This window comes from Cyprinodon tularosa, unplaced genomic scaffold (genome assembly GCF_016077235.1).
Source record: "Cyprinodon tularosa strain WSP-4 unplaced genomic scaffold, ASM1607723v1 ctg350, whole genome shotgun sequence".
Classification (NCBI taxonomy): domain Eukaryota; kingdom Metazoa; phylum Chordata; class Actinopteri; order Cyprinodontiformes; family Cyprinodontidae; genus Cyprinodon; species Cyprinodon tularosa.
In genome coordinates, this window is record NW_024039064.1 from 892,361 (window position 1) to 914,333 (window position 21,973).

Sequence of the window (21,973 nt, forward strand, 5' to 3'; positions counted from 1 at the left end):
TTTAAGAAATTTCGACTTATTTCTGGAGCGTTTTTCCATTGTATGACTGGAATCTCAGTACCTTACAGTGATACACGCAAAATGTACCATTCACTTTACAGATATCCATGGAAACCACTCAGATGGGATACATCTTTCAGGAATATGAACTGATTTAACCCAGTTAAAGTTCCCTTACAGTGATACACGCAAAATGTACCATTCACTTTACAGATATCCATGGAAACCACTCAGATGGGATACATCTTTCAGGAATATGAACTGATTTAACCCAGTTAAAGTTCTGACAACCATCTGCTGGATCCATTATGGCCTGGTTACACAAACAGTCAAATATGCTTTAGCTGGAACCCATGGAAACTAAAAGGCAACTCAAATATTTCATAATCTGGGAAAGTATTGACACCTGCCTGTTTTGGTCTGCTTTAAAAAAAAAACAGAGTTTGTTTAACCTCTAGCTCTGGACTTTTTGTGAAGCTGTGAACACACATAAGGAAATCTTAGTCCAGACTATACAACAACACTGAAACACAATTTTTGGAGAGGCATCCTACTGCAGGGGCAGAGCGTCAATTTTTTTTTCACAGGCATATTGGAAATCCACTCCTGAAGTTAAAATCATTTTTGTTAGACTATTTTATTTCAATATGTCAGGCAATTCAGAACTGTAATTTATACTAAATTTTATACTTTTTTTTTAAGTATCCATGACTGGTGTTTGTTTAGTTGTTTGAACAGTGTTTATTTTTTTGCGTATTTCATTACCTTGATATAAATTCTGTCAAATGTAAAAAAAAAAAAAAAAAAAAAAAAAAAAAAATGTTTTTCAAGTTTTGGAGGAGACTTACCGGTAAACCTAAATGCCGTGGACTTTGTACCTAAAACAAATTTTATACCTATGGGCTAATCCTATTACCACTGTTTTGTTTATAGGTTCCTGAGCGTGAGCGTTTCTGGCACTGGTTGTAGAAATGGCAGCGTCCTGCACCTACAGCAGAGTAGTCTTGACTTTTTAAGGTTTTCTTGGTTTCCTGGACTCTGGTGTGTTCCAATTCTGATTTGAATACCATCCTATTATTGAAACTGTAAAAACAATTATAACATTTCATATAAAAAAATAAAAAAAATCCCCTCCGTGTTTCTTGCATATTTTAACATGTTGCAAAACACAAGCAGGAGTTTGGAATGGAGAGAAACTTCCCTTTCAATAATCAAGGAACATTTTAAAATAACATTCTTTTTGCACAACTACCTTCCAAAGGTTACCTGGGAGGGGAAAAAAATATGATTAAAATTATTCTACTCACACTGCCTGTTTAAATAAAGCCCCATTAGCCCACAGCTCAGCTTTTTGAAGCTGCTGATTAGCATTTGACCAGCTAACGAAGACGAGGGTCAGAATTAAGAAAAGGTCTTAAATATTAACTATTAGAGAATCCAGGTGGAATAAGGTTAGCTTCAGGGAGCAGCGTGAAGGAGGAGTTCAACAGGAGGTCTGGATGAACTTTGAAAATAATTGGACAGCAAAACGAGAGCTGGAGAACAGGGGAGCTAGATCACTAAAGCTGGAAAAAAAAACACCAGTTGGATGTTACAGTACTGTAGAAATATTGATCACTCCTGTAGAGAATATTAACACCCACAAAACATTTAATTAGGATCACCAGTTTAATGAATTGTTAAGCAAAGTAGCAGAAACTAAACATTTTCTAAAGTTCAAAGCCAGCATGTGAGCTGAGAGGAAAGGAGATTAAAGTTACTGGTGCCACACAAGCTGGTCTGATTTTAAACAGCTGATCTGAGATTTCTAACCATAAATATCTCTGGTTTTGTGGGAATGGCTTGAAAATAAGAAGGGATGAAATTTGCCTGGGGGAAAAACTCTTGCTGATGTCTGAGGTCATTTAGCAGGTTGGTTTCAGATGATATAAAGGCAACAAGAGATCAAACAGTAGATCTTAACATTGAAGTGGGCAAAATATCACCTTCAAAAGTCCAATAGGTTTAACTTTGTCTGCTGAGAACAGAAAATCGAAGCTACAGTTCAAACATGAAAAACCACCGCCTGGTTCAATGAGTTTTAGTTTTTAGCTGCAACATTAATGCTGGGGTCATCCCACGCCGCCACAGCAAAGTGTGGGAAGTTCTTCCGGCTCGCTTTGAGCCTGTCTGAGTATTAGAATAGAATAGAAAATCCCTTTATTGTCCCACAATGGGGAAATTGTGGTGTTTACAGCAGCAAAAAGATTATAGAAAAAAAAGGTCACACGAATGCGGACCTTAGAAAAATGTATAAGAATAACCTAATGGTGAAGAGGTAAAGGATAAACACTAAAATACTGTACTGTAAAGTGTTTTAGCAATATAAAAAAATTGCACATGGAGAATAAATAACCAATATACAGTTATGGATATTTTTACAGTAATGGATATTTGAAAATAGCAGCAACATCAGAGATGTGCAAAATGACAGCAGCATGTTATTTAACTGACTAAGATGGAAACTGGGCAAATTCAGCATGAATATAACAACTTATTAAGGTTGTTGGGAACAGTGGTGGTTATAAAGTCTTACATCTGTTGGGAGGAAGGATCTGTGATAACCCTTCCTGGTGCATTTAGAGTGCAGCAGTCTGTCAGCGAAGGAGCTCTCCAGTTCTGTAACAGCTTCATGCATGGGGTGGGAAACATTACCCAACACAGATCTCAGGGCTCGATGTTAACCATCACCCGATCTCCCAGGGCAAGTAGTTTTTATTGTTGGGAGAGTCCAAATCATTTGCCGGGCAAGTGCAATGATCGCAAAAAAAAAATAAAAAAATATTTATCACTCAAAATTACTTTAAAATCACAGACATTCGATGAAAACGACCCAGAAGCGTTGCCGGAGCCATTTTTGTTGTTTTGTACACATTCTTGCTTGATTTGAAAAAGCCGGGTGATTTTCCACCAGATTGTGTGATTTTTGTCCACCTAGCGGTAATTTTTATATGAAGTCACCAAAACGACAAACGGCTGCATTTATTTTGTAAGGGAAAACTAATCCTGAGTCAGTTAAAAGTCAGGGAAATCTGAAATTATGTAAGACTGTGGAAACCCTGTATAAAATAACTATGTATAATGATTCTCTAGAAAAGTCACATTATATTAATAGTATTATCTTGTATAAACATACCGTGACTCTAAAATAAGTTATTCATTTGGGACATTGACTTCTGTCTTGTGATTTATCTTAAGTTTTTAACCTGTCACGTTTTTTTTTTTTTTTTTTTTTTTTTAACATTACAATTTATATTTTTCCAAACACACAACAGTTTAAAGCAAAGTTTAGTTTGAAAAGAATGTGCAGGAAGGATTGAAAAGCATGTTAACACAGGAATGTAGGCTTGAGTTCATTATCTGACGCATGCAGATACACACCAGGAACCTGGAAACTTAAAAAATACTGAATTACAAAAAACATAAAAAAAAAAAAACATGTTTCATTGATATATATACAAAAATGAATATTAGGAAATATATTTATGAAACATTATACTGGGCAAGTAAAAATTGTTTCTGGGCAAATGAAATGCAAGTGGTAAAATCCTAAACGTCAACCCCTGGATGTTAATTTAGTTTGGATCCTTTTGTTTCCCACCTCATGCACTGAGTCCAGAGGGCATCCAATCACAGAGCTGTGCTTACTCACTGTGCCTTAAAATTATAGTGTGTACTGGGAGCCGATCCTCAAATGAGAACGGTGATAAAAAAAAAAGAATGAATGTAGTCAAACCTGTATGTCCTGCATTATAACAAATAATTCTGCTACTCAAACTTTGCTTTGCTCCTTAAACAGAAAAAAGTCAATCTATTTGGATACGATAAGCCTAAATGTTGACTGGAGAAAACATTCAAACACATTTAGAGAACAAAATATTTATTTTACAAACATTAGAGCTTATAAATTCATACGTATTAATCACAAGAAACTGCTTTGAAATGCTTCATTTTACAGTTTTTCTTAGTACATGATCAGTTGAAACACACTGTTCAGTTTAATCCAAACTCTGATCATTTGCTGTTTTTATAGGACTGACTGCAGAAACAACAGCTCTGATTAATAGAAAGGAAAATAACAAAGTCTATGGAAGCAGCTTGATGGACCATCTCTTCAGATCAAGCTGGGCTCATAATCAAAACCTTTGATTTAGTTTTCAATTAAATAAATCTAAGCCTGTTTCTGAATACTAGAGCTTCACAAAAAGCTCCTACAAGGCCTCACAGCCTGGCTTTGACCGATGCCACCTGGAGGTTCTGCAGCTTCATGGCCATGCCCATGTTTCCGGTGATCTTCAGCTGCCCCTTGAAGAACGCCTGATGTAACCAGAGAAAAAAGGACAAAAGTAGGACATCAGTTTTAATACAGCTGATATATTTTATACAAAAAGCAGGTCATTGATAAAACTCAAATTGGAAAAAGTTTTAGTTTTCAATCAAGAAACTGAGAATCATAGATTTTATTACAACCTTTTTCTATTAATCCATCATATTACTTTACTGAATATAAAGTCCTGATGATATAATTGTATCCCCTGCATGCTGGAAGCAAACTTTCTCTACATAAAAAGTTTCTTTTTGGGACCTAAAAAAGGTTAGATTTTAAAAATATGTCGTACCGTGAACCCTCGCTATAACGCGGTTCACTTTTAACGGTCTGCTTCACGGATTTGCATCATGCTTTGTTAAACTTTATTGTCAATCATAATCGATGGTGGCATGTCGGTTTATAAGGATCTTTTGGCCCAGAAGAAAAAAAGAGCGACAACAACTACCGATAACTATGTTCTTCTCTCCAAAAAACACACCTGTGTACTGTACATGTCAGTCACTATTTGTCCTACTGTACTTAATATTAATATTAACCCTTCAGCAGAGAAGGGAAGTAACGAAGTACAAATACTTCATTACTGTTCTCAAATAGATTTTTCTGATATTTTTACTTTACTTTACTACTTATTTTTCTGGCGACTTTTTACTTCTTCTCCTTACATTGTTAAACAAATATCTTTACTTTCTACTCCTTACATTTAAAAAAATTGGCTCGTTACTTTAGTTTTCAATCATTTCAATGGAGTTACCGTTATTTTTCACGTCATTAATACCAAATTCAATCTAATTGGATGGGAATCTACGTTGCATTTGACGCACAACTACAAGATGAATGTACAGATTCGGCGGTATTCATTCGCGGCAAATCATTGCAGCTTGGTGGCGGTGGCGGTAGCATAGTAGCATGGACGACGAGATGATTGAAAATGAACACAACGGAGATCTAGTCCTATTGGCAGACATCCATTTAAAATGTAGGCAACGGCATGAAAAAAGTGGTTTCTACTTTTACTTTTACACTTTAAGTAAATTTACAAGCCTGTACTTTGTTACTTTTACTTGAGTAAAGAAGTTTAATCAGTACTTCCACTTTTACCAGAGTATTTTTTAACACAAGTATCTGTACTTTTACTCAAGTACGGAAAGTGAGTACTTTTGCCATCTCTGCCCTTCAGTTCGTATTGATGATTAAAATTATTATTTATTTATTTATAACTATTATTTTACAGTACAGTACAGTAGTTATTTGTTAAAAAAAAGAAAAATTAAAAAAACGTTTATACAGTACTTTTATTTGTTAAACAAAAGATTGGGCCTGTAAAAAGTTTTTCCTTGATTTCAATGTTTCATGGAGTATTTCATTGTGTAATAACTGTAAAAAATCAAGGTTTCTACTTCACGGATTTCACCTATCGTGGGTTCTTTTTGGAACGTAACCCCCATGATAAATGAGGGTTCGCTGTATATGCAAGAAACTCTGTTGGAAGATAATAATGGCTTATGTTTAACTGCTTTTTGATTGATTTTCATCAACAAATCCTCTTGGATCCACCTGGGATTAGTTAATGTGATGTAAAAAAAAAAAAAAAAAAAAGATTTCTGACCCTGAACTTTTAGCTGTCTGCTAGAACGATCAACGTTTTACAGGACTGTACAAAAAAATAAATAAACAAAAAATGCTCTGAAACTTCATCAAGAAGTTGTTGGAAAATATTTGACCTTAAAAGTGTTCAAATGTTTCTTCTTTTTTTCTTTTTAGGAAAACTAAAAAGGATTTCTGTTTGCTAAAAGCAAAATTCCTGCAGACAGAACTGCTGCTCACCTCTGTCCCTCTTTTCACTGAGTCCAGGTTGTAGCCATTCTTTCTTGCAGCTTTTTCAGCTCTGACAATAAATGCTCTGAATGACTGACATCAAGGGTTTGTCATCGTTTGTCAAACATTAACTTCAGCTCCAATAAGAAGGCACATTTCTGTGATTTTCTGACTGTAACCCAACTCTTATATTGCTTTGGCGACTTCCCCTTCGAGTGGCCTTTCAGCCAATGTCATACTGACATTTGTTTGCCGGTTTCTGCCCAAAATTCTAAAAACATCCCAGGGTTTTTTTTTATTTCTTAGATAAAATGTTTTTTCAGTCTTATGGAAATTCTTATACTTGCAAAACTGCAATGAAAACATTTATTTTGCATCACACGAGTCCTGGTATATTACTGCCCTGTGAAAAGACGGAGAAGAACAAAAGCAGTTGAAGGATGATGGCGCCCTCTAGAGCTGTGGCTGATATATGGACATATCTCGTGTTTACATCCGCCACTGCCATTTTGTTTTCAGAGTTATTGCATATCGTATGCATTTTTTAATTTTGTTATCTAATAGAAACACTTTAATTACAGAATTTTGCATTTCGGATTTAGCAGAATATCATACAGTGTTGCACCCATTTGTAATAGAAGCGCAGCTACTGTGTTAATTCTAGCAAATAATTGAGCAGATTCAGGTGGAATCGATTTTGGGCTCATTTCTTAGGTCTCACACCAGGAAGCGGCCAGTTTGAGATGTTGCCTTGAAATACATCCAATACCTGCAATCACATCAACATTTAAGCTTCAAATTGTTTAAAAACAAAGTAATCATAGCGTCTGTAACCTGTGTTGTGCCTGAACGCGTTCATTGAACGAAAGTTCATGAACTCGTTCATATTTTGGGCGAACGTGAACTGAACGTACTGTATTACTGCCTGATGAACGTTATTGTGAACTCGTTCATTCTGGTGTCTGTGAACGGCACGCTCTCTCAGTTCAACTTCGTTCAATAGGTTGCCAGATTTCTATAGAGTCCTCCAGGCGAAACCCCGGCTAAATCACACCGTAAACAGGCCTTAATATGTAGCGGGAAAAACACCCAATCTGGCAACACCAGCTACCAGCGTCGTAGCCTACAGCCGCGTGCGTCATCAAAACAAAATGCAGCGTGGAAGCCACAGCAGCATGGAGGAGACCGTGGATGCGACAAAGCAGCAGTATGATCACTTAAAACAGTTTTATGACCAGGTGGTCGGTGAGGATGATGGCAACAATCTTACATTTCTCTGCAAACTTTGCCCGCCGGCTTTCAGTAAAAAAATCCGCACTTCAGTAACCTTAAATTCCTACCTCAGCCTGGTCCCTCAGTTTGTGTTACAGTAGTAAAATGTTCTTGAGGGTTTTATTATTCATGTAACTTGTTTGTTAAACCTGCCTGGTATAATTTTCCAGGATTCCAGGATTCCTTTTTAGTATGTACTGAAATGGAATTTCAAATTGAAAAAATTATTAAAATAAAAAAAAAACATTTGCACCTTAAAGACTACTTTCCTGTTTTTCTTTTAATAATTCCTCATAAAAAAGACCATTCAAGCAGCACATTTTTCCTGGTGTTTTTTAGAATATACTGTAGGGGTGAAAGCTGCAGCTGCTACTAGTGTGAAGTGAATGGACAGCAACAAAGCGTTAAAGCAACAATGGGGAAATGCTGTCCCCTCAATGCTAATGTAAACCCTGGTTGGATAAGGATTCAAAACTGGATATGAAGATGAAATCTGACGCACTGTTTCAGAGTTACAACTGATAAAATAATTGGTGTCTGTGGTTCTACAGTAGGCTATGGTGTAATTGAGCAATATATATATAAAAAAAAGAACTATGAACTAGTTCATTTTTTGGAACTGTGAACTTAGTTCAAAATTTTGAATTATGAACTATGAACTGAACTAGTTCATTTTAAAATGTGTGAACTGAACTTTGAACTAGTTCACGTAGAAAGAGAACTTTCCCAACACTGTCTGTAACTTTATAAATCCAAATAAATAGGAAAACTGGCATTTAACCAGGTTTTTTGCAATCTATCGTTGGAACTGACCAACTCCTGTATGTCTTTCATCTAGCACTATAATCAAAGCAGGTCAATATTTAAGGGCATTTCAGCTCAATTCCTTTTCATAATCGAAATGATTGCTTTAAAATGTTCCCCTTTCAGATCTGAGAAACATTGTGACTGACTCAAAGACAGTATTCAAAGCCATCAGGCAGATGTGTTTTTCAGACCATCACACAGTATTAACACATATGGGACATGGTACGTGCACACACCGTTTGTGGGTTCAACTTCCCCGTCATTAGAGCTAGCAGATCCTCGTCGCCAATGGACAATGTGCAGTCTGCCTTTTTACCTAGAGAAAAGAAAATATTCCCAGTAAAACTGATTGACTTCAGCTTCATTACAACGTGGATTGTAATGAAAAGGACAACAACCGACTACAGGTTTACTGTGTTTCATATCAGAGCAGAGGCCATAGAAAGCTCACCTCTGTTTCTCTTATAGCAATGCTCCAAAACAGGAGCATCTGATTTACATTTTGACAAGTTTCAGCCAAGAAAAGCATACAGTATGTGTTGCATACACTCAAGTCCATTCAGTATGTTTCTGCATCTAAAGCTGCGATCTAAAAAGCCCAAACCGAGCTACTGGAAGAAAAAGGTTTGGACCTACGAAAAGATATTAACGAATGGATAGACATGATACTTCACAAGTATGTTGGTGAAGATTCTACGTCATCCGGATCATAGTCATTCCAAAGAAGTTAAAAAACAATCCACTGGACTTTGTTTCTCTTTAAACTTGGAAACAAAGTCCAGTAGATTAACTTTTTGGAATGATATGTTACAAGATTAACACCATTCACCACCTGGTGTTAAATCTCTGCAGAGGTGTAGCGAAGTACAAATACTTCGTTACTGTACTTAAGTAAAATTTTTAGGTATCTATACTTTACTCCATTACTTATTTTTCTTCCTACTACTGACTTCTAATCATTACATTTTAACACAAGTATCTGTACTTTCTATTCCTTACATTTTTAAAACAAATGTTACTCGTTACTCTTGGCTTCGGTTTAATGTTTATAAATATTTATTTCGCATCATGTGCGCCATCCAAAGCAGATCATTGGCTCCATCCACATCTAGTGAAAACTAGTGTAATTTGATGAGTCATATAACGCAAACACTCATTGGTTAGCTAAAGGAAATCATCAGAAGCAAGCAGGTGTTATTCAAACTGCAAAAGTGAATTATCTATGCCATGCTACAATGTTGGATTTAGAAAAAGATGTTGAAATGTCTGAAAGGTCGGACACAGGCGAGAGCGTAATGCGAGATGGAGACCAACTTGGCCATATCTCAAAGAATTTTTTGAAATAGTCGAAAAATTGAGCTTTCAGTTCATATAGTGGCATCTGGCTGTTTTTTTTTAAAGGTTAATTTATACTTTTATACTCTTAAGTAGTTTTTTGAGCACATACTTTTTCACTTTTACTTGAGTAAAGAGGTCAAGTTGATCCTTCAACTTTTACCAGAGTGTTTTTAAACTGCAAGTATCTATACTTCTACTTAAGTAACAAAAGTGTGTACTTTTGACACCACTGAATCTCCCTATGTGGATACTAAAATAGGTTCTTTAAGGGTCTATCCTTGGGCCAGTTTTGTTCTCCTTCTTTATAGGTAACCTACCAAACTCATGCAAAAATATTTAAACATGCTGCAACTGATCTCACAACTGCTTTATCATCATTCCTGGCTCAAGGATTCATGCCTTATGTTGAACACTAAAAAAAACGTGACCTTGACCTTGTTACAAGTGGCACATTCTAACATTTAATAAAAAAAAAAAACATTCAGACCCATCAGAAATAATAATTTAATAATTATTTACCTCTGAGTTCTGCCAAAATTGACTTCTATTCCACGATCTTCTCGAAAATTTATGTAAATAAATATAAAAAGGGCCTAAAAAAATTTTTGACAAAAAAAAAAAAAAGGATCCAACTATTAATGAAACATTCTAAAAATAAATTGTTTATTGGACATTTCAAACCTGAATAATCTGTCTCATTTACAGTTGCTTGTTCGCCAACCACTGAAACCTGTACACATTAGTTCACACAGTAAAGCGTATTTAACTGTATGGGATTTTCTACGCTTGAATGTTGCTGGTAAAATGTATGGTGAGCTGTTTACTTGTGTTCTATTGTGACTAAAGTGTGTTGTTGTGCTAAAATGTTGTATAAGTGACCGCCTTTTTGTATATAGAAGAGTTTGTCAATGTTACGCCTGCCTGCAGGAAAATAGATGGAAATAAGCCTTTGGCTACAATCTGAAATATTTATATTCATGTGATTTTAATTCATGAACATGCACTTTCCCAATCAAATAAATCAGTACATGAAAATTAAATGAGCTATCAAGAATGTAGATGAGGATTTCTGGTGAATGAAAAATGCTAAAAAAAATAACAAAAAGAACTTTTCATCCTTACTTGTAGCTCCGATGGACAGCTTAAAGGTCTCTAAAAGGTTTTTCTCTTACCAGTGTTGCAGCGTAAGGCCATTAAAAGAATTTGCTTTGGCCATATCTAACCAGATCTCACCTCCGATTAAATACCACATAGACAGATTCCTTTCATTTACTCATGAGATAAATTCTAAATGTATTTTACTGTAAATAATTCTAAAAACCATGACGTGTTCCCTTCGTCTTAACAGTTGCGACCCCTTTGAGTTTGTCTAATGAATAAAAAACATTGAACCCAGAGGGTCTAACGTGTCAAAATGTGTAATAATAATAATAATAATTCATTTAGAGGAGAAAGTCTCAAAAGCTGCAATAAATGAAGAGATTCAGGCTGTTTTTCAATAAATGCACAAATAAAGATGTGCACAGGGTGTGAAATCCTGCCCGGTAACAAATTTATAATTTTTTTCCCAGTTGAGTGAACATAGAAATAAACTGGGTAGGTATGGAGTTCGAGGAACCACAGAGATGAGGCATCAAAGCAGATCCAAGTTACAGATCATTTATGCCAATATCAGTATCAAGGCAGGAGAACTTTAGTATAGTTCTGCATGAGCTAACACCCACAGCACCTCAGACCTATTCCCCTTCTCATCCTGCATGAAATCTACCTCCTCCACTCTTTCTGCCTGATCCTCAAATCGATCTTTTCAGACTTTCTTTAACAGATAACTTTTTATGGGAAAGCCGCCAGAAGAGATGAGCTGTGAGCATCGGCATCACAGCGTATCCTTTGCTGTTTCACCTCCATGACCTGTTTATCCTACATCACGCTGCGTTTTAAATGCCATTAACATCGTTAATGCAGCAGCATTACTTGGCAAAACACAAAGACCGGATTGAAGGTAAATTAAAGCTACGCTATGGAGCAGGAATGTTTGGCGTTTCCTGATGTTCATTACATTTTTTCCTCCTACTTTCCACCAACGCTCCCTTTGCCGATGGGAGAGGAAGAAATCCATGAGGAGAAAAAAAGCTCTAAAAGTTAGATCTGAGGCATCTCTGAGACAGAGAAAGACATTGTGTCCTATTTTATTTACTTTCTCTGTGCATCTAAAATGCTTCTGGTGATGCAAGTTTGCAGATTAAGAAAAAAAAAAAAAGGCCAACTTTAAAATTTAAAAGCCAACCAAGAGCTGCTGGTAAAAATCAGACTGTTTTAGAGGGTCTGAAATCCAAAATTAAACAAAATAAAATCATGCAGAAAACTTTAGCCATCTCAGATGCAGCTATGCAACTGTGGGTCAAATGCTTTTTGTTTAATGCTCAGTTCGCTGTGAGGAGGCAGTGCTTGTCCCTTTTTTCATATCAAGAAGGGATAATATCAAGAGGGATTTAGTATAATATGTCCTCTCTGAGAATTATAGCACCGATGACGTCGTCACTGATGCTCCTCTTATGTCAGCTGCACGAAAGACGTCATCTTTACAACCAATAACGTGAGCCAACATCAGAGGAGCTGTCAACGTGTTGCTAAGTAAGATACAGCAGAGGCCTGCTTGATTGTGTATTTTTAAGTGGAAAAAACTATTTAGTTATTGCCTATCTACCATACAATACCAGTTTTATTTCAAAATCATTGTAAAAAAAAACGCAGCCAAAAGTGAGTGAGTGAATATATATATATTTCTCATCTATTTAGTACTCCATAGTATTCATACAGACAATTTTGAAAGTATTTAAAATCCCAGGCATCTGATTAAAGATCCCAGAGACTTTAGAAGACAAGAAGTCCTACAAAATCATCAATAAATGAGGCAATTCCTGTTGAAAAGCTTGAGCTTAGTCTCATTTGAGCAAAGCACACAGCTTCAGTTAGTAAACCCACATCTTTAAAGGTTGGATGCATTCTGTTTGGGCTGACAAGATAAATATGGGCCATACTAGAAAAAAAGAAATGTAGCATCATAATTATACCCTGAGGAACAGTTATGGCTAATTGTTAGCTCCTATGAGTTCTGATCAACAATTATGGATAAAAAATGTGTTATATATATATTTTAAAAGGCTCTCCGTTGTTACAGACAACCGTTTAAAACAGTTTTTTGTTTATATTGATTTTTTTTTTTTATTAATCCCCCAAGCCCATAACCCTATAAAGCCAAATGTATCGTATTTGATACATACGGTTTCTGAAATGTTTTGCGTCTGACACCTTTTGCATGATTTAGTGGTAAAAACTTTGCTCAAAATCCTATTGTACACAATCAGATATACCTGATAACAGCCAGTAGAAGACTACATAAAAAAAAAATCTTGTCTTATCGCATAGTAATAAGTTTTTAATATCAAAAATGTATTTCTGTTTTTTCTTTTTACGTATTTTGTTAAAAGGGCAAATAAGGAATTCAAACCAAAAAAAAGTTATTTTTTGTTTTGTTTTATTCTTGGATCGGGCTTTAAAGGGTTAATGAAGCAAATTTATGGAAATATTTTAGTTTAAGATTTGGGTATAGTAAAAGAAAGATTGTATTAAAATAAATGAATAAATATGAAAATTTTTTTATATTTATTTTACGTAAAAATATTTTTTTAAAAAAGGCTGAGTCAGGTCTCCTTATTGAGGATTTACTGGTTTACTTGTATAAACTTTAAAGAGAAGGTTGGAATGGAGACAGAGCAGTAAATCAAAGGGCAGCTGAAATCTGTCTTTACTGAAAATGACAAGAGCTGAAGCGGCTTATTTTTTTTTTCACAAGAAGTGTCCCAAAAAATCCGTCATCTACAGTCTTGAAATTCCATTGACAGGTGAACTTGTACGCAGGAGCTTTCAGAAGCTTTCTGAACATTTCATTCCATTTTAAAGGACAGTGCAGAGCTCAGAAATAATGGCTTAGATGCAGGAAGCATCAGTGGGGAGCCCATCTAATGGAAAATATTGGTGGCCACTTAGGAGGTAGTGTGTTTGTGTGCTGGACCCACACGCAGTGAACACACCACTTCAATCCAAAGGCATCAAGTGGATGGATAGAGAAGTTTTGGGCGGTTTCAATGTTTTTTCTTGAACTGGGACTGAGCTCTTCTGCTTTATTTGTTGTGGTCGTGTTTTGATGCAGAAGAATCCTACTCTAACAGTCCATCAAATGAGCCATTTAGGAGTATTGTGTTGACTACAGCTGCTCTGTGTTTTAGCTACTTCACTGCAGGGTTTTTGGTGCGTTTTGCCTGACCTCGAAATCTGAACAGCCCCACACTTGAACGCACCTTTAAAACGCATACTTCAAACTCTATAGCTGGCAGTACACTCCTCATTCTGCTGAAATAAAGAGAAATCAATAGAAACTAAACTCACAATCAAATCCAACAAGGGTGGTTGCCTTTCAGTCTAAAGAAATAAAAAATACAAAAACAGTAGATAAAACGTTCTAATTTATCGAGCTCCTTTTAGAGCTTCATTTACCTCAGAAATACATGGTATAAAAAAAACAAAAACAAAGAAAGAGGACTAGAAAGTTTATATTTGTGTGTTTTTAGTTTCTGAAAAAAAAACCTTTGAACTACTGTATATTTCATATATTTTACAAATTGTCACTTATTTTTCATTCAGATATCTAGCTGTTAAATAACTGAACCCTGACACTTTTCCATTGACTTATCTTAACGGCTCTTCTCCATCCTATCAGTTTTTAAATGTTTCCATCACAGCTTATTTCAGGTCTAATCAGGAGTAAGCACAACCAGAGATGAGTACATTCGAATAAAGCTAGTATTGAAAAAGCAGTAATGGAAAGCATCTTCTTTATCCCCTGTACCCCGGAGGTGGTCTCCAGCTGCTGGTACCTAAACCTAGGTTTATGTAGTGACCTCACCGGGACCGTCACTTCCTGTCTGGCCAGGAAAGCCAATCACCGTCTCTACTTCCTCAGGAAGCTGTGTAAAGCTGGATTCAAGGAGCTCAATCCTGAGGAGCTCTTACCACTGTGTGGTGGAAAGCATCATCTGCACAGTAGCGATGTCCTGATCTGGTGTTAATATCGGATATTGGTCCGATATCAGTCAAAAAAATCTGACATCTACACCCTGCTTCTGTTAAACTTTGAGTAACTCATTGGTTAATTTGACATTAATCAGTTGCTTTCATGCCTTTTGAAGATATATATACACGTTTAAGCTAAAAGAAGTAAAGAGCTAAGTTAAAGCTGCAGCAAAACTTCATATTGAAGAAGTATATGCCATGTATAATCTAAGGATGGGCAGCAAATTTACTATTCCCAGGTGTTAGGCCAAAGCTCGCTAGCCTGACGTAGTCCTACTCAATTCTAGTCAGAATATGAGTCTGATACTGCTCCATAGAGCTGTGATTATGGGGCGTGTTTTGAACGAACCAGGAAAAAAAATGCCTCTGCACTTAATTGGATAGACCTACAACCAATAAGAGCAACGGAATACGTGACATATGTTAAGCAACGCATAGTTGTTGTCAACAAAAATCAAAGCGTGCAGTTGCACGCCTAGAATAAGAAGATGAGCCTTGATCGCGTTTCTCTGTTCCTCTTTTAAAATTAATTTGCTGTCGATATCTTCTAGAACAGACCTAATAGCAGAATCTACTCACCTCAACTCTCCAGCGGCAGCCATTGTTGTTGTCACCCAAGCGCGCATTGGTCACGTGGTTGATTACGTTACTGTTGATCATCTGTCAATCATCGTATAAAACCCGCCCTGACAATTTGATTGGCCAGCCAGATATTGTGCTAGGATACTCGCGCTACTGTTGAGCAATGCCAGACCGAACTTCCTGACCTCAAACGTTGTGGGCGGGACTAAGTTCGGAATGGCACCCAGGCTAAAAGCTTGCAGAGGGGAGGATGAAATCTGTAGATAAGAGGGTAGAATGACCTTGCTCGCACACAGACGCAGAAAAAGCTGATTAACAGTTGAGCATAAAGGCAGGAAGCATAGGATAGGAATGCAGGGAGTATGATCATTCTGTAGGACTGTCTGAGTGAAACTGTAAGATGTTCCCCTATGAAGATTATAAAAAGAGCCGGTGTTGCAGGGGGGGTCAGAGTGGCTGTTCGCAGATGCGTGCTGTTGATGCTCCTCTCCCTTTGCAAAGGCGAATCGAAGCTTTGTTGTCCAGAATTATTTTTATAACACTCCATCTCAGTTAAAGGAGAAGTTCGGTTTTTAACACTTTTAGCCCATTTTCTGTAGTGTCCAGGATGAAATCGAATGATCGACACCAAAATGTTGACAATTGGTCCTGTCTCTGCTTTTTGGCACATTTAGAATCCACCCCTGGCTGCTTTAGAATGGCTTCCATAGAGCATGTCCGATAATGTCCTTAAAACAACCTTAAACGTTCTTTTTTTTAAATATGCTACTCACCGGGTCGTCAGCGCTGTTCAATGACGTTCCAAAAAAAGTTTCGTAAAGAAAAAACGTTCCTGTAATGTTTTATTTAGCATTTTGTAAATCCCATTGAGTTCTGTTGGAATAGTCAATATTCCCCTGCCACCGGAAACGGAAATGGGGCCTGTTTACACAGTTGTAGTCTTTTCGCTTCACTCTGTGTACTCCGACGTCGAGAATCAAGAATCCACCTTTCGTATTCCATTTTCAGAGTTTTTTAAAGTGTTTAACAGAGACGTTAGCACCTCGACGTCGGAGTACACAGAGTGAAGCGAAAAGACTACAACTGTGTAAACAGGCCCCATTTCCGTTTCCGGTGGCAGGGGAATATTGACTATTCCAACAGAACTCAATGGGATTTACAAAATGCTAAATAAAACACTACAGGAACGTTTTTTCTTCACGAAACTTTTTTTGGAACGTCATTGAACAGCGCTGACGACCCGGTGAGTAGCATATTTAAAAAAAAGAACGTTTAAGGTTGTTTTAAGGACATTATCGGACATGCTCTATGGAAGCCATTCTAAAGCAGCCAGGGGTGGATTCTAAATGAGCCAAAAAGCAGAGACAGGACCAATTGTCAAAATTTTGGTGTCGATCATTCGATTTCATCCTGGACACTACAGAAAATGGGCTAAAAGTGTTAAAAACCGAACTTCTCCTTTAAGTTACCTGCACTCGAATTAACGGACCTGGGGAAAAACCATGACAGTGTTTTTTAACACTTTTGTTGTTGATTTTTGTTCCCTTTTCTAGTAAAATAACTTGATGAAGCCTTTTCTAACATCTAGATTATAAAATAAGTAATAAAGCCCGCTATGATTCATCCTAATATCGTTTTGGGTCAAAATCCTCAAAGCTCTAATATCAGTATCCTATCGGAAATTAAAAAGTTGTATGTTGGACATCCCTACTGCAGAAAGTGGTTAAGGTTACACAGATGACTGTAGGGAGCAGCATTCCCTCTACACCTAAAGATGCACGTAGGGTGAGGATGCTCTGCTTTTTGAAATACTCTCCCTTCCTCCACACAGACTGTTCCAGACTCACCGCTGAAGCAGACGACCGAGGAGCATCCAGAGCAAGACCAACTGAACTCCATCGGCAGTTAATTCAGCTGCAGCTCTTCTTAAATACCACGCTGCTTAAAATGGGACTTGAGTCCAAATCTCATGCCATAAATGTAAAAATGTGAGTTGGTGACAATAAATAAATCCTTGAACTTGAGAACCGATGGGATGAGTAAAACCTGGCCTAGTGGGGACGGTGAGAAGAGGGTCAGCCCTCCATCTTGTCATGTTATTAAACATTAGGCTCTAATTAATTGTCTCTGAGGTGGGGATTGAGTGCTATCTGTAAAAAAAAAAAAGGAGCTATTGAAAGGAGAACATAAGTTTTTATGCAGTTCATTCAGGCTGCATGAGTCAGAGAGGGAGAGAGTGAGTGACAGAGACTTTGAGCAGATAATAGGAAGGCCAAACAGAAAACATGGCGTAGTCTTTTAAAAATGAATGTAATGAACATTATTCACAAAGAGTCAGCTGTTTATGAAGCCTTAGCTATGCATACCCTGCTAAGCTAAAACAAGAAGCGAGGATCACTTGAATGTATACTTTACTTTGTACTGCTTTATTAAAATTAATTCTTCTCTTAATAAACCCTGAGATTTCACCTTTTCCTGCACTTATTTTTTATTTTTTTAAAGGCTCAGGGCAGAAAAGCTATAAAAACTAAAACAATTAGGTTTCTTTTTCCTCGACATCAACCAACACAGCCTAAAGGGCTGGTTATCCTCCCGCAGCAGCGCGTCGCAGTGAGCTTGTCGCAGGTGTGACGCATACAAACGTGGTCTGCGCTATGTTTCATTCCACAATGCAAGAGGGACAATCACGGACTAGCTTTGGGTCTAGATACGGCCGAGGAGGTGAGGATGTGGAAAAACAACGGGCAAGTTTGTGCGACAACAGAGGGACATGAGGCAGAAAAAGAGCAGGGATCCAGGTGGAAAAAGGGTCCCAGCATTCTTGCTTACCTCGATCTTCTAGCTGGTCCAACTTAATGAGTCGTTTTCCGCAATGTCAGTCATACAAACAAAACTAGCTGGTAAGGTACCAAACAAGAAATACGCATAATATAGAACTGATGTAGATTTGACCAATCAGAGGCCTCCTTTCTGCAGCACTGTCTGCAGGCACCTACAATTTGAGAGAGGTGCAGCAGAGTGTCTGCGGAGGGGGCAGGGACGTCTCTGCGTTCACCACGACACCTACGCGGAAGATCTATTTTCGAAGTATAAATCAGCCTTTACTCTGACCTGACTGAAACTAAAAAGAACTTTAACTACAGTGTTTTCCACAGGATTTTAGGAGACTGTGGTGGGAGAGTCTCTGACCCTCGGGGGTTTTGCACATTTTTAAGTGGTGTATTCCACTTAAAGGGGAACACCGTTTTTTTGGTTGTTTTTTTTTTTAAATTGGGCCCTTGATTTTACGTTATTACATCATGTTCTACTCACCCATATGAGTTTTGTGTCATTTGGAGCTGTTCTGAAGATATTCAGTTAGGTTATATCCAAGTAACGTCTTCCTTTGGGCAACGAGTTGAAGGCACAAACTAAACTGTTCATAATCTATTCTTTATGGTACGCCAGCATTCATAACATGTAGGCGAATAACTGTCCCCCAGACATCCACGGTTATATTTTTTATATTTATATCTTTTAAAAACGAAGCGGTGCAGGTATTACGTCATCCACGTGCGCCGGACTTGTCATCTCCAAATGAAACAAAACTCATATGGGTGAGTAGAATATGATGTAATACGTAAAATCAAGGGCCCAATGTCAAAAAAAAAAAAAAAACGCGTTCCCCTTTAAGTGCATTTTTGAGGCCACTTTTTTTTTTTCCTTGTGGTCCTTAAGGAAATCATTATCTTAGAGAGGAAAAACATAATGGACAAGTTGATTAAATGACTGTTGCCGTTATTTAAGATAAAACATTTCAAATTCATTTATTTATTTTAGACCAAATAACATTTTACATTTACATCTCGCTCTCTCCCGCGAGGGTGTATGCAGCATGTTTACCGTGAGGGTAAACATGCTATGGCTCTGACCTCAGCGCTGAGAGGGACTCCTGCGGGGTTGGGACGGGGGAAGCGCCCCATGGCAGCACCTGCTGCTGGAGGACAAGAGTAGGAACGATACGTGCTTTCACCTAAGAGTCTACAAAAGCCGCCAGTGACACCAGAAAAGTCGCTAGATTTTGTCGCTTTAAAAAAAAAAATAGTCGCTGGTGGGGTCTGAAAAGTTGCTAAATATAGCGACAAAGTTGCTATATTTAGGTGAACCGGGGCAGCATTTTTATAAAGGAGGGGGGAACGCGAGCTTTGAAAAAAATATAACTGGTGCTTGGAGTGGGTCTCACCCGGGGAATAGAACCGCCACAAACCATCTATGAGCATGGCGCGCATTGTTCCTGTCACTTGGTTACGGCCGTAAACAATTTGTCTCTCTATGGCACTGGGGTACCGGCGGTATGAAAGGTCTGATAAACTGACAGATCTTTTTGTTGTTGTTTTTTCTCTCTCTCTATATGAGACTGTGGTGGGCCCAAATGAGACTGTGGCGGGCCCTCATTCATTAATGGAAAACACTGAGCTAAGATACATTTTAATCTACATGCGACCAGAAAAGTCGCTCCATAGATCTCCGAGGCCCAATAGGATACATACCTGGGTCATTTGTGACAGAACCTTTGCCATTTTTCACGTCCACAACCCAAGTCGCCTGTTTCCCATTAGGGCCGTCCTTTACGTTGAAGGCAAACACGCCGCCGACCTTCTTGACGAGGTTCTCTCCCTCCTGAAAGAAATCCACAGAGTGTTTTAGAGCCATGTGGCACGTCACTCAACCTTCAGCGGGAGCGGACAGACAACAATCAGCTGCTAGTTATCAGACACATCAGACCAACACCCTTTCACAATGAAGAGAACAGCTGTTGAGCTCCATTTGTCAAACAATACCTGACAAGAACAATGCGTCTGCATCGGTTAAGGGAGATTGCAGATTGTGAAACCATCATTCAGAGACATCAGGACCTGTTTACACTCCTCTATTTTAATAACAATTAGGCCAGGGATGCAGCCATATTACATTTGTTTAATTATCCTTCATAGCAGCAGCTGCTTCTCTATTATGTAGTGGGAACCAATAAATAGGGACAGATTCTCTATATAATCAGTTCAACTTAGCTCTGTGCGAAAAACACTGAATATGCTTTACTTTTGGAGTAACTTCAAATTTTTGAGTACTTTTAAAGTAAATATTAGAATTCAACAACTTTTTCAACAGTTCTAGTGAAAGTTTAGGTTTTTATTTCTTAAAAATAAAGTCATGCCTTTTCATAGTATTTATACACCAGTTGTAAAACACCTGCAGTCACAGCTGCATGTCTCTACCAGTTTGGTGCATCTAGTGGGTGAAAATGCCCCCCCATCCTTGTTTGAAAAATATCTCATAGATTTGCCCCTATTTTTTTTTTTTATTAGGCTTAGGTTTGGGCTTTAACTGGGCCTTAAAAGCACAGTCTGATGTCTAAACTCTTCTATTGTTGCTCTTTGAGCTGCAACTTCAGCCACAACACATCTTAGTTTGTTTCGTAGTCTGCTTTCATGCATAGCTTTCCTGAGGCCGGGTCAAAGAGACATGGACGAATGGTTGTACAAAAGTTCAAATAAATACCAAATAAAAGATGACAGGGTTCCCACGGGTCCTTAAAAAGTCTTAAAAGGCATTGAATTCTTTAAAATAAAAAAAAAGGCCTTAATTGGTATTAAAATGTGTTAAATCAGTCTTTCGTAGGTCTTAATTTTTAAAACATCATAGGCTTATTTTTATTACGATTTATTTTTGTTTTTTTGTAATCTAAATAAAACATTGAAATTGACAATTTTTTAAAAATCATTATTAAAAAAATGATAACAGCCCGCCATTATTGGTTCCGTCCCGATAGCGGAATCAATAAAAGAGTTGTTGCGGCCGGGACATTTGGGAGATGCGCCATTAGCTTTTTGTCTGGAAAACATGAGCAAGTGTAAATGTAACCAAAATTGGCTCCAACCAAGAGTTTTCTCCATGGCTAAAACCAGGGAACATACATGAGGCACAGTGTATTTTATGCAAGAAGTCATTCAAGCTCGGAACGATGGGAATTAAGGCAGTGGAGTCGCACATGCGAAGCGCGAAACAATGCGTCAAAATCAAGTTAACGAGAAACAGCCGGTATTTCTCAGTTTTGTTCCACCCTTGTCTCTGCAACGCCTAAGAAAACGATACAAAGAAAAATAGCTGCAAAAAATACTTAGCACTGGTTATGTTGTGGCTTTAAAACTGATTTGTTTTATTCCCTGCTAAAACAAAGTTTGTGAATTCAGTTAAATAATTGTTAAAATATATCTGCCATTTGTGTGTTTTTAGCTCTCTTCCTGTATGGAAAGCTTTTAAAAATTTGAAACATTAGTGCAGTGGTTTATGTTAAAATAAACCTTTGGGTTAAGTTGTCGCAAGCGAATTTCTTGTGTTTCTTGTAAATTTGGTCTTAAATTTTTATTTCAAGTGGCATAAAAAGTCTTAAAAAGTCTTGAATTTAACTTGCCTTATGCTGTAGGAACCCTGGATGAAAGATGTTTTTTTTTTTTTAAGTTATTTCTAAAATGTTCAAATGTAGAGGGTCTTTAGAATTAAACCAGAAAAATAAACTTGTGGTGTGTACAGGCATCTTTTGTGGAATTTTTTGGCAGTTTTCTATGAGGCTTTTATTTTGTTTTTTGTGATCAATTTTTTATTGTGTTTCACATTTTG

At 37.4% G+C, this 21,973-nt stretch overlaps 1 protein-coding gene across 1 annotated transcript in view; it reads right to left on the bottom strand.

The window, feature by feature from the left end:
- Positions 1-3,902: 3,902 nt before the first annotated feature.
- Positions 3,903-21,973, bottom strand: part of LOC119789920 (non-specific lipid-transfer protein-like) — a gene marked incomplete at its 5' end in the record, with an annotated part of 37,370 nt that continues 19,299 nt past the window's right edge. Inside the window, 3 exons of the mRNA XM_038295114.1 lie at positions 3,903-4,356; positions 8,500-8,579; positions 19,846-19,975. Coding sequence (XP_038151042.1) covers positions 4,261-4,356; positions 8,500-8,579; positions 19,846-19,975 — 306 coding nt within the window. The remainder of the gene's footprint in view (positions 4,357-8,499; positions 8,580-19,845; positions 19,976-21,973) is intronic.